We start from the raw sequence: 14,349 nt of genomic DNA on the forward strand, positions 1-14,349 counted from the left end.
ATAAAGAATTCCTGAAGTGCTTATTTAATAAGGCACAGTTTAAGTCAATAATCCATAATATTCAGTGGTGTTTCTTGAAAGCACCTGAATGTTGCGTTCCATTTTATAATCCATTCTGCTACTCTATGTCTCTTAATTGGTGCATTTGTCCCATTGACATATAAATTATTGTCATGGAGTTTTGTGTCATGGTTTGGCATGTTTATAAAATTTACGTTGTCTTAAAATCACCCCTTCAGTTCTTATGAAGATGGTTTTTCATCTATGAAGTTCTGGCAGAGATTTTGAAGTTTTTGTTTCCCCATCTGTTATTCAAACTCTTTCCCTCCCAGTAGATTTCTTGCTTTTAGGAAATTTCATCTGGGAAGTCTAATGAAGAGGACAGATTTATGAAAGGGGAAGAGGGCAGAGACAAGAAAGGCAAATAAAAAAATGGATCATTGTGTTCTCTAGATCATACGTTGTTAAAAGATACTTGAGCTTTCTGTCTCTATTCGCTATAAGAGATATTTTTAGTTCCAAAAACATTTTTGGTTTACTTAAATGCAAGACAATTTATATGAATATACATTTTAATTTTATAAAAGTAACTGCATCCTGTGTGGCATAGTATATTTTCTTGTCATTGAGAACACATTTATTTTCTAAAAAGATTTACCATTTTACAATAAAATAACCACAAATATGAATAAGATTGATGAGAGAGGAATAAAATGAAAATAAGTAATAAGCAACCTGAATAGAAGTAAGAGACATATTAGTGTCAGAATTTTTGTTTTTTGTTTCACCCTTCCCCCCACAAGATTTATTGACCACCAAGGCAACATAGAAAAATATTAATGTAGGATTCTGACTTTGTGCTACTGCTAAATTAGCCATCATGTGATTTTCATATTAAAATATACTTATTTTATAACTTACTTTATTTTCTTATATGATACTCTCATCTTCAAGTAAAGTATAAAGTTTTCTAAATATATGATTCTATTATGCTTCCTCTTAGAACTGCTTTAAAGCTAGTTCTATTTTAACATCAACCAAAAATATACAATGTTATATTATGTATTTATTAGACATGTATAATTTGATGGTAATAATAAGGAGCTTCATGTATTTTCATATAGTTTCTAAGTATTACTTATTTTTCATATACATATATACATATATATCACTGTTCTTAAGTAAATATTGAACATATCAAAGATTTTATTTGGGGGGGGGGTTTCAGACTATACCTGGTGATGCTCAGGGGTTACTCCTGAATATGTGCTCCAAAATCACTCCTGACTTTAGGGGACCATATGGGACACTGGGGATCAAACCTCAGTTCATCCTGGGTCAGCTGTGTGCAAGGCAAATGCCCTATCGCTGTGCTATTGCACTGCCCTAAAAATTCTATTTTTTTCTGATAATTTTATACCATAGTAATAAACATTTAATAAGGGAATAAAATACAAACAGTGTCACTCATATTGGTAGGTTAATGAATAAAAGCAATATTAATAATAACTATTCTATTAATCATAAATATGGAAATGTTAAGCTGACATCAGCAATTAAGTTAACTTATAGTAAAATAAGGAATAATGCATCAAAGATTTAATAATTACTTAGGAGGGCCAGAGAGATAATATAGAGGTTAATGCACTTGCTTTGTGTGCATTTGGATCACCATTATATGTGACCCCAGAACACCATTATAAATGACCCCTGCGCACAGAACTGAAAGCAGCCCATGAGTTTTGCTGGGCATGTGCCTACCCAATGCTACCACCAGAAGCAATGAACTAATGGAGAAATGTGCAAAGTAGAGAAACTTTTAGGCTTCATTCTCCTTAAAAATCAAAGATTATTGATTATTAAATAGTGCTCCAGGAATTCTTCATGATCCTAGTAGATATTATTCTAACCTTTCCATCCTCCCTCTTCTTCTAACCTCCTCCACATAGAATGCATATCAAATTATTCATAAGGATACACATCATCTCTACCAATATTGCTATTAGATTCATTACAATATAGAGTAAAGCAAATATGGAAACAAAAATCCAGACTTAATTTCTGGTACTTTTGAGATAAAATGAGTTGTATATTGATCTTGTTGACTATTTAAAGATAGAATGAATCTGCTGTATTTTGGTGTGACAGTATGTATAGACTTTTTTTTCCTTTCTTTTAATTTTCTTTTTAATTTTTATTGAGACCATTGTGTGTTACAAGTCGTTCATAGTTGATTTCAGGCATTTAGTGACAGTGAGTTAGGGCCATTCCCACCACCAGTGTTGACCTCCCTCCACTGTAATTTCCTCTATGCCTCCCACACCTCCAATATTAGCCCCCTTGAACTACTAGTATACAGATCTATTTTGTGTTTCACTTACTATAGTTTGGGTCTCTTGATTCTATTGTCCTTGATTTTGGCTGGGTATTTAGATATCACCATTTTCCCCCCTCAATGCTCCTGAGACCACTTGGCCCCTGGGGCCCCATCCACTTTTTTTTTCTTTTCTCAATTTGTAGGAAGACATACATTTAATTCATCAAATACTGGGTTGGTTGTAACTCAGCAAGGCAACCTTTACTATTTGCAAAATTGCAAATCCTGCAATGTTAAATGGTAATAGGAAAATTGTGTAATTTTTTCTTGAACTGATCTATTATTACTGAAAAACAGGAAATCTACATGGTGGTGGTTATTAATACATGTACTATGATAATAACAGCAGTGTACTTTGCATCATGAGAAATCTAAACTAATTTCTAGGGAGAAAGTATTTAATGTGTTTCTACTTGTATTAAAAATAAATTTTAATGAATTAAGGAGGATAATTATAATTTCTGATATATTCCCTAGAAGTTGATTTGTAATCCACATTTTTAAATAACAAAGTTAACTTTTTAATTTGAAAATGTAAAACAAGGTAATTCTACGCTCCCTCTGGGCCTCCGATATTTTATATTAAAATGAACAGAAAACAGGTATTTATATCTAAAAAACAAGTCAAATAGTAAAGTTAAAGAAGGAAAAAGTGACAGATTATCAGAGTAGATACATGTAACTATTAATTATTTCTAAAGTCAACATTGGACTGTGGGATAATTTAGCATTTTATTCATTCTTCCTAGCAAAATGCAGCACCAGGAATACATGTTTAACATGTATTTGTGCCCAACAAAATAAACCATACCCTAAGCACTTTGCATACTTTTTAGGTAATTTTCACCTACAAAATCAGAATTATCTAACAATGATATCTAATGTCAGAATATAAATTAAAATGTTTAAATTATATTTTGCAATGACAATACTCAGGTTTTTTTTTAAAATTACTTTGTTTAATTAAAAATTGAATTGCCTAGAAACTAGTCACTGCCTATCTATTTTTTATATTCTATGCATTAAATTTAGTAAACAGAACCATGGATAAGAATATAAAAACACAGATTAAATCAGTAAAGTAATTTTTGGGTGAATATGTCAAACTAGGTGCTGGAATGATAGTATAGCAGGTAGAGTGTTTACCCTGTTGAATCTACCAGGAGTTATCCCTGCCAGATGTGACCTCAAGATAAATAAAAGTCAGGCTACATTTCTAATTTTAACTTCTGCACTATAGTTTAACTCCATGAGTGTCTAGTTAATATGTTCAAAAAGTCTTTTTAATCTATAATTCACCATGTGTGAGCATATTATCAACTTTTAGCTTATTCTTTAAAGTAACAAATTATTTACTGATTCAGTATTAATTAAACTGTGTGACAGAATCAACTATATATTAAGGATAGAATGGGGTAGGATTTTTTAAATTACCATAAATGTCACCAACTGATTTACATTTTTGGTGGTTTTATACTTTAATTGCTGAGTAACCTTCAGTTTTCCAAATAGAAAATAAGATACTGATGACATTTGAAACATTTGCATAAAAGAAATTATTTAAATTCTTCACAGATGGAAATACACCAAGGGTAAATAATTATATTCAGATTTTTCATTTTAAGAAGCTTTGAGGGTATTTATTGATATAAAGCTAAAATATTGTTTTGGGTATAGAATTATTTATAAACTTTCCATAGCAAAAGCCCGGGTCCTTCAGGTGACTATGGAAGGCTTTTCAGAGACCATCTAATAAAAACTGAGCTATTCATGAATGGAAAATGAATAAGTGCTATATGTAATACGCTGAAAATAGTGGAGTCAAATGTTTTTAAAAGGGACAGTAGGCCAGGTATGTAGTTCAGTTTCAGAGCACATACTTCATAAAGGTAAATCAGGGGCCAGAAATTTGGTACAATAGATAGGGTGTTTGTTTTGCATGCAGTCAACCAGTTTCTATTACTCGCATTCCATATGACATCCCAATTAGCCCCAAGAGTGATCCTCGAGTTCAGTCAGTCCCTATCAGTCCCAGTCACAACTGGGTGTGGACCCAAATCAAAGTGAAGCAAAATAAAAAGGTGACATAGAGCATACTTATAGGTACAAACTTAATTCTAACATTGTAGCAGTTAACTTTGATATTTCTAAATAAGCTTCATAGCTCATGTCTTCTTGTCTTCTTCAAACAGCATACTTAACACATATTTATCCTCTGTAAACTACCAGTGGAATAAGGCTTGAGATTTTTAGGAAATACTAACATTTGAATGATTATCAATGTTACTTTTACATTGATCTAAATATTGTCCATGTTCAGAGAGAAACACATAGAAATATTTGTGCCAAATGTTCTTTGAGCTTTAAGATAAGTAACATCATGGAAACATTATGAGCTTTATATATATATATATCTATATATATATATATAGATATATATATATATGTGTGTGTGTGTGTGTGTGTGTGTGTGTGTGTAAAATCATGGAATGTTATCACATGATGATATCATCTCTCTGGCTACCAAAAAACTTATTTTTACCCAGATTTAGATTTTGAAGCTTATTCTTTTTTTTTTTTTTTTTTGTGGTTTTTGGGTCACACCCGGCAGTGCTCAGGGGTTACTCCTGGCTCCATGCTCAGAAATTGCTCCTGACAGGCACAGGGGACCATATGGGACGCTGGGATTCGAACCGATGACCTCTTGCATGAAAGGCAAACGCTTTACCTCCATGCTATCTCTCCAGCCCCCTGAAGCTTATTCTTTTAAATGGACTTTAAATATACTTAATTTCCATTTATTTTATTTTTTCTTGTACTTTAAAATATTCTCAACCCCTGAGGTTCTATATAAAAAAACACGTAAATAATAAAAACATTGATAAACTTACTAATTATAAGTGGTATAATTATAAGTGGTACCACCATTTGTCATGTTTAAAATTCATCATATTAAGAATTATTTCTTTAAAAGAAGAAGTATTTCTTATAGCTGAAGTGATAGCGCAGGAGGTAGGGCATTTGCCTTTCATACCACTGACCTAGATTTGATCTCTAGCATCCCATATGTTCCCCTAGCCTGCCAGGAGTAATTTTTGAATGCAGAGCCATGCGTGATCTCTAAATTGGGCCAGGTTTGGCCCATAAACAAAAACAAAAAGTTTTTCCTACTTTCTTCTATCGTTCTTGAAATTTCATTTGTGAAGAGAAATAAAAATGGCATAATACAAGAGACAAATATATATATATATATATATATATATATTTTTTTTTGGTTTTTGGGCCACACCCAGCGGTGCTCAGGAGTTACTCCTGGCTGTCTGCTCAGAAATAGCTCCTGGCAGGCACGGGGGACCATATGGGACACCGGGATTCGAACCAACCACCTTTAGTCCTGGATTGGCTGCTTACAAGGCAAACACTGCTGTGCTATCTCTCCGGGCCCGAGACAAATATCTTTGATAAAAATAGAAAAGTTAATTTTTAAAAACCCTCTAAAATTCGTTTAGATTAACTTTTTATAACATCCTCAGAGGCCAGAGAGAAAGAATTGCCTATATGCAGCCAATCCAGATTCAATTCCTGACACCCCATATACTCCCATGAGCACTGCCAGAAGTGATCCCAGACTGCAGAGCAAAGAGTAAACCCTGAGCAAAAAATAACAAAGAAAGGGAAAAAACACAATCTCACAGTAAGATAGATAGATACTCATGGTCATTCAATATGATGTTTTGTCTTATTTTATTTTTAGGGCTTGATTTTCTTTCAAGCGCAAGTAGCCAAAGGTTTTTAAAAAAAAGTGAGAAATGATGTTTTGAGACTTCATTCAATCTAGAGAAGCACCTCTGAACTGCTCCAAGACCCACTAATTAGCATACACAAAGAGAGCTAGAGATGGAATATTTTTTAAACTTGATTAATTGATTGATTTTTGGGCCACACCCAGCAGTGCCTGAGGATTACTCCTGGCTCTGCGCTCAGAAATCTCTCCTGACAGACTCAATGAAGCATATGAGATTTGAACAGAGGTCTGTCCTGTGTTGGCCATGTGCAAAGCAAATGTCTTATCGCTATGCTATTGCTCCGACTCCCAGACAGAAAATTTGACACTATGTCCCAGAGTTACCTACTCTTTCAGGTCCCATATGTGATTCCCCTAGAGAGGAACTGAAGATATTAAGAATATCTCTCACTCACAACTGCTTTATAATGCACTTTGCCTGCAACCCTAGATTGGGGTGAAAGACACCATCAAAGAATTTGGACAGCAAATCAAAGTCAAGCACATAGGACACTGTGTCCCACTGAAAATGTTGTGTGTGTCATCTCCACTGTGTGACATCCTCCCTTCATTAGTGCTTTTCTTGCTTTTACAGCTGGCGCTACCTACATCTTTGGCAAGAGCGGAGGCCTCATCGTATATACCTGGCCGGCCAATGACAGACCCAGCACACGTTCTGACCGCTTGGCCGTGGGCTTCAGCACTACTGTCAAGGATGGGATCTTGGTGCGCATCGACAGTGCGCCGGGCCTGGGTGACTTCCTTCAGCTTCACATAGTGAGTACGGGCTGTAGTCCTGGTTTCTCTTCCTGGTGACTTGAATTGGCTAGCAAGATAGTGCCAAAGAGCTAGAAAGATAAGTGCCAAGGGATGCATGATTAGACAAACAGCTTAACTGTTTTGGGGGTATTGCCAAGAGTGATCTATGAGTGAAGCTTCTTTCTACCCTCCAGATGTGAATCGGAATGCTTCAGTGATGAATGAAGCAGGTAATTTTCCCTACTAGACTCACTGCAAACACTTCCCTTTTCACAGGTCCACTTTAAGTCATTTGATCTGCTGTGCAACCTATAGCAGACTGTTGGGTTGTAAATAAGAGATTTATCTGGTATGATTCATCTTCACCTGAAAATGGAGCAAAACCAACTTGAATAGTAATGGTTTTCTTAGCTGAGTCAGCAATGTTTGTCTGAACAGAGCCAGCAGTAAATATTTGTGTCACAAACTGTGTGTGATTTGGTTTCAATACAGTTCTTATGGTTTCTGGGGAGGTAATTCAGTGGTAAGTGGCAGTGCACTTGCCTTATATATGCAAGGGTCTGGGTTCAATTCCCAGCACTGCATTAAAAATATTCTGGGGGGGGGAGAGACTATGGGCCATATTTTGCTGATTCCTATACCAGGTTCCAATTTATTTTTTGTAGAAATATAAAGAAAATTTTAGAAAAATGAGGTTTTAGCAGAGGGGCCAAAAGATTATAAAACTAAAACAGTTTTCATATTTATTGTTTATAAAGTAGCATGTATAAACCCATAGGATTGCATCCTTGGCCATTGCAGATAATTAAAAACACAGTGCAAAGCAAAGGAATTAAAATGATTTGGAGGGAAAAATTACTGTGTTATGAAGATAGAAAATATTTTTATAGCAACAATTAACCCATTTTATCACCTGTGCAGACCGCAGTTAAGAAAGTAGGCTAGAGCAGGATATGATTCTCGTCCATAAGTACCTAAAGTGCAGTCACCAAGAGCAAAGAGAGAAATTGTTCTCATTAGTTAGCAATGACAAAGCGAGAAAGAATGGATTTAATTTGGAGCAATAAGAATTGGGTTTAAATAGCAAGGGGGAAAAGCAGTTAAAAGAAAAGATCAACTAGGGATTTCCGCTAAGCTCCATAAAGGAGGAAAAGGAACATTCACTATAAGCTTTGCCTTGGAGTTTGGGTCATGTGCCAACCTCAGGGAGAAAACAGAGGGGAAAATGTCGTTGCTGGTCTCTGGTTGGTGGTGGCTCACTGGATGTACAAGCAGCAAGCTCAACTTGAAGCAGCGTCTTGCTCCAGCACCACCTGTTCTAATATGTCTTGGAAACAGCAGAGACTGAAAGAATATGACTTAAGTTGGTTGCATGACTTTCAATGTGAGACAAAACAAGGTGAAATCCTGCTCAGAAATGCAGGGTAGGACTGATAAAAAAAATCAAAACTTTCGAAATGCTCAAGATGGATCTTAAATAGATTTGCGAACTTTCATATTTCTTCAAATGCTTAGAACCACAGAAGATTTTGAAATTAAGCTTTTTGGGGAATTGGTCACCTATCTGGGGAAACTGTGGCACAGTTCATGAGCATCATGTATTGGGAAATCATGTGACACAGATGATGGAACCAGGGCACTTGCTAAGAAAACCTATACTCCAGTACATTAAGTTTTATCTCTGACTCAAAGATTAATTATTTAAAAAATTTCATGCCAAGGAGAAAGGCGAAAGGCAACCATAGTTAGTACAGTTTATCTTTATTTGGCCTCTAAGAAGGAACATAATTTACAGAACTCTTTGAGATTTATGCTGCATATAACTTAATGAGTATTTCATGGCAGCTATAACTAGGCTATTATTACCAGCTCACTTGCATATTCATGGTGATTTATCTTCTTTTTTTGTTCAGTGTGATTTACTAAGAAAACTATGATTTGGTGAAGCCATGAACATCTTTTTTTAGTCAGATAATATGCTGCCAACTTACTCATTTCTCCCTATCCATGATTTGCAGAGCATTTCCACATTTTAGAGAAATGTTTTCTTTCTTTCTGACAGTGTTTGACATTGACAGTGTTTGTATTGAATTGATATGAGGATCCTGGAAAGTTGTAAGAAGAAATATAGCATACTGTTTTATGCCGTTAAAGTTTAATTTCTTTTAGTGTCTAAAAAACTGCATGTCTCTAAACATACTTTGTGCTTCGAATAATATACTTACTTGTATCTATTATTACTTAATTCTAGATAAGTATATCATTTACATTTGAATGTAGTTTTCTTTTAAGATACAAGAAAATGTACATCAAAATATATTGAGACCCCGTGGGCTCCCATGGACGTATAATAATGAGTCTCAAACATTGCTTCAACATCATGGTAAATCTCAACAGATTGTTCTTCAGATCCTAAGTTAGGAAATAAACATCATTGAATTATTTGATCTTTTTCAAAGAAAAGATAAGAGACTTTACAATGTTTGAACCATTTAGAATGAACCTAGTTCATATGTGACCTATTTTTACTATGGTGGGGTCATATAATTTGTCCTGAAATTTCAAAACATTTTTATTCTTTAGTGGGCTGTCCCTGTTGTCTACACTCCAGAGTCTAGGCTTCTTATCAGATTTAGAATTAAAGGTTTGCAAGTAAAAGATCAAAAGCTTGATTATAGAATGCCTCTCTTGCTTTGAAAAGTTACATAGATGATTCTGGGCAGTGAAGCCACAAACACATAGTAAGAGATTTGTTGAAGACGCTCACAAGCTATAGGGTATTACTATATTAAATACAATTTTCATTTTGTGCTAATGAAAATGTCTCAAAAAAAACTAAAGAATGGAAAGGCTATTGATTACATTAGAAATGGCTGATCAGAAAGAAAAATATTGTATACCACTTTGTAATCTTCCTTGCAGAAGAGAAATCCACTGGATAGCTAAAGAAAAGGTGATGGCAGACCAGGAGATGTGACAGCAGGGGAAACCCCAGAGTGGAAGGAAAGAATTCCATATGGGCCTTGTTAATATTTATTTATTTGGTTAGTTAGTTTGTTTTTGGTTTGGGTGCCACACCCAGTGACGTTCAGGGATTATTCCTGGCTATGTGTTCAAAAATCACTCCTGGCTTGTAGGGGGCAAAATGGGACACTGGGATTCGAACCACCTTCCCTCCCAGATAGGTTTTGTGCAAGGCAAACAACCTACTGCTGTGCTATCACTCCAGCTCCACTTTGTTTATGTTCTGATGTAAATTTTCATTTGTGGAAATTACTAAAATTTCTTCTGTGTGACTTCCGAGTGGCTATCAAGCTATGTAGTTGTCAAAAATAAAGTTCATTCTCTGAAATCAGTGTGAATAGGTTGGGTGTGCAGGGAGCAAAGAAGTGAGCAAGGAGGAGGTGAGAAAAAGCTATGAAAGTGGCAGTGAAGGCAATTCCTAGGAAATTCTGAAGTGATTTTAGGAAGAATAATGCTGTAATTTCAGTAAGTTCTTTTAACCCCCAGGTTAAGTTATTTGAAGAGGAGTCTGACCCTAAGTGAAAACTCACTCTAGATCCGCATCGGCAAGCTTTATCCAAGCTTTAGTTCTCAGTGTCTCTGATTCTCAGTTTAGACTATTTACTGCAATGATTTGCCAAAGCAGTAGGTACACTGGTAAATGCTATGACTTCCTACTAGTTTGACACTAGTGTAAAAATTGTGTTTTATGAACAGAATTGTGTCACATTTATTACTCAATATAGGCCAACGGTCTTCAAACTTTCTATTGTTGTGGACCAACATGAAACTGCACCCTACAAAATTTTACTCCATATTCCTTTACATTCTAGAACATTGTTTTTTCTCTTCTTTTGCCAATTAAGGAGCCTGTAGGATTATGTGTAACTTTTGAATCTTGTTTTCCACTCAAACTCTTTGAATCCTAACTAATTCATCTTGAGCAGTTTATTTGCTATCTTTATTTCAAGCTAAAGTCGGTTACTCTGACTGAAGATCTGGAAAAATAGCAAGAGAAATGGCAAAGACCAATGCAAGGGACATTTGAGTGGCATGGAAACCATGCAGAGAAAAAGCTTGGGCCAAATGAGGGCAGCAGTTTTTTTTCTGGGCGTAAAATGGTGCAAAATAGGCTTGGATAGTTTCACAATTTTTCTCATTTTTCAATTTGCTTAGATGATTTGTTCTGGCTGAGTGTAAAAAAAGCATTTCTTTCTCTTTCTAATTTTTAAACTCAAATTCCTCTCATTTATCTGGGTCTCATGATGGTAAAATAAAGTTTTGATAAGTAGTGGATTAGAAAAAGAGTTAAATTATTAAATAATCAGTAATTGTCAAGAGATTGACAAAATTATGGAATTGTTTGCCTTATATTAGTTTGTGATTTTTTTCTTTTGGGGCTTAAGTTTTATGTTTTGTGTGCATTTTTAATTATGTAATTAATAAAACCTTGACTACAAGTTGCTTGTTAAGGGTATAAGCATGTTGGTTGAAGTGGATATGCATGAAATGTCATTCTAGAGAGGAAGATTATCTTAGTATCATGTTTTTTTTTAACATTATTACTTCAAGTGTTACATTTCCTCCACTGAAATGTATTATTGTGGAATTAATCTGCTCACTATCTGAAGAGCAGTTCCCATTTCTTGTGAGTGACATCTGCCTATTGACCTCATATCTGGGCTCTATGAAGCTATGTCATGTTGCACTCAGATTCATTTATACAATAAGGAGCAAATTGAATAGGACCTGAAAAAGGATTACCATGAAGAGCCTGCTATTGCTATCTTGAAGCTCTTGACAACCTCTTTTCACCACCTACAACAAAATAGAAGGTCAGAGAGAACTGGGCAACAATTAGCTTCTCTTTATGCAGTGAATGCAGGGTGTAAAAAAGACAGCCTATTAATTTCTTTCTCCCTGTGAGTAATTTACAGTAAATCCTCTTGGATTCATTTTTTAATTATGAGTCTTTCAGAAGCAGTGGAAATTTATGTGTTAGGGCGTCTATTTTGTTTGACAAGAATCTATAACCTTCCCAATGGGTTCCTTTGTGAATTATAATGTAGATACCAACATCAAACAAGGTAGGGCAAACCCTCTTTAGGATGGCAAAATATTCTCCTTCAACACCTCCACCCTGAAACTGCTAAGATATACTTAGATAAATCAAATATTTATTACATTTGGTTAGTATAGTACTACTTCCCATCACTTATAATATTCAGAGACACTTAGATAATAAATGGGAAACTGAGCTGAATTATGATAGATGTCTCCCCATTCACTTTTAACCCATCTATAAATTGTCATAATATATGCCTTCTTTACTCTCTCTCTCTCTCTCTCTCTCTCTCTCTCTCTCTGTGATGGGATATTTACTATATATCTCTGCATCTGCTAGGTTATTCCAGAATGAGATAAGGGAACAGTTACCACAGATAGATCCCTCTCTGGATTTGGACAGAGGGAGTGCTGGATTTCATTCTGTAACAAGTATTTTGAAGGATGCTGCAGAGGACTATCCAGGAATGTTGGCATTTCTCTAAGATTGGAAACACCAGTAAAGCAGGAAAGAACAAGAAAACAACAACGGTGCCCAACAGATGTAATTTTGTTTCCCACAGAGTGCTGTGCACTGCAGGCTGGCACTGCATTTTCTTATTGCTATTTGTTCTTCTTGAAAAGGGCCTCTTTGGGTTTGCTGGGTTTAGGAGCTTTTCCAGATCATTAGCCTTTTCTGAGGAGAGGGCCTGCTGGGGATCCTCTCTTCAGCTTCTAGCTTAGCCATTCTACCCCAGCAGAGTTGGAAAAGAGGGTGGGAGAAGGGAATGGAAGCAGGGAGTTGATGGGGTGACTGTTTATGTAAGCTGGACCCGAGGCAACTACCAGCATGGGAATATAGTGGTATGTTTTTTTTTCCTCAGATCTCTGCATCTATTGATTTCACACTTGGTTTTTAGAGACCAGGTGTTATGGTGGGGAAATGTACTAGATGTACTAGATATAAATCAAATGATTTGAATTTGTCTGATTTCTATTAGTGTATAATCAATCATTTGGCTTTGAGCAAGTCACACACCTACCTTTATCTTTTTTCATATGGTTACAAAATATTATGCCACAGGCTTTTCCTGAGGCACACAGGAAATGAAGTACTCAGAAGTGAGTGACAAAAGACTGACTGTACAAAGGTAGAATTGGTAAAATATCCAAAGGCAATGGTTTCATCAAAGGGAAAAAAAGTAGTAAAAGAAGGACTATGTTTTAGAACTGGAAGTAGGGTCTTTTTTTTTTAATTTTTTATAATGGGTTTTAGGCACCATTTCTTCAAACAAATGCCTTTATAACTGATTATAAGTAAGATTTACAAATTAGTCAGATTCACTGTTGAGACTCTGGCAACTTTCTATTTGTAGTAACAAAAGCAAAATTTTCTTGGAAAAAGGCCTGTTCGGGTTGATAGATTAAGATTTCTGCCATTTCCTCTGTATCTCTGTGGGCATTGTGATTGTATACAATATCTGTGACACTTTGGGAAAGTGTTCATTAAAATATTTCTTCAGTTGGGGGGCAGAAGCAATAGCACAGTGGTAGGGTGTTTGTCTTGCATGCAGCTGACCCAGGATCAACCTGGGTTTGATTTCCGGCATCCCATATGGTCCCCCAAGCCAGGAGCGATTTCTGAGCACATAGCCATGAGTAACCCCTAAGTATCATTAGGTGGGGCCCCAAAAACAAACAAAAAAAATTCTAAAAATATTTCTTCAGTCGGATAACCATGCAAAAGAAAATAGTCCTCATGCTAAAACAATGAAAGGAAATAAGGAGGAATAGAAAGGAAAAAGTAGAGGATGGCAAGGAAAAGGAGAGAGGAAGAATGAGGAAGAAAAGAAGTCAAACTAACAACAAACTATGAAACTAGGAAGACAAAATTATTCTAGGTGGAGATAATATGACAGTGGCTTGAGAATCTACTTGCACACCAGAGAAATCATAGAGATGTAACTCTATACTTGAAGATGATGAAAGCCCAGAAAATGTCATTATTGGACTTTAAACAATAATTAGAGCCTAGCAATGGTCATTGGTATACAACGGTTGCCACCAAGTTAAATGAAACTTTAAAGCAATTATAAATAAAAGTATTTTCTAGATTCTGATTCCTCAACACATAAAAGAAATTGACCAATTTAGAGTACAGGTAAGATGTATAGAATTGTAATTAATACAACCAAGTTTTCAAATTATAGAAAAGAACAGTTTATAAAACATCAGAAACAGTTGGTTACCTGTATACAAGTATGAGAGACCCAGCCCTAATGGATATGGTCTTCTAGTTAGCTGCATACAACAGTAAACCATTGAGCAAAGCAGATACCTGTCATACTTCAGAATCTTTATTGCATCTGTAAATTTAGAAAAC

General features: G+C 35.4%; 1 protein-coding gene across 11 annotated transcripts in view; it reads left to right on the forward strand.

The window, feature by feature from the left end:
- Positions 1–14,349, forward strand: part of LOC126003964 (neurexin-3-beta) — a 1,607,127-nt gene that overhangs the window by 1,196,424 nt on the left and 396,354 nt on the right. For all 11 annotated transcript variants that reach the window (XM_049770305.1, XM_049770308.1, XM_049770307.1 and 8 more), the window contains one exon: positions 6,757–6,938. In XM_049770305.1, the coding sequence (XP_049626262.1) occupies positions 6,757–6,938 (182 nt within the window). The remainder of the gene's footprint in view (positions 1–6,756; positions 6,939–14,349) is intronic.

This window comes from Suncus etruscus, chromosome 3 (assembly GCF_024139225.1).
Source record: "Suncus etruscus isolate mSunEtr1 chromosome 3, mSunEtr1.pri.cur, whole genome shotgun sequence".
NCBI lineage: Eukaryota > Metazoa > Chordata > Mammalia > Eulipotyphla > Soricidae > Suncus > Suncus etruscus.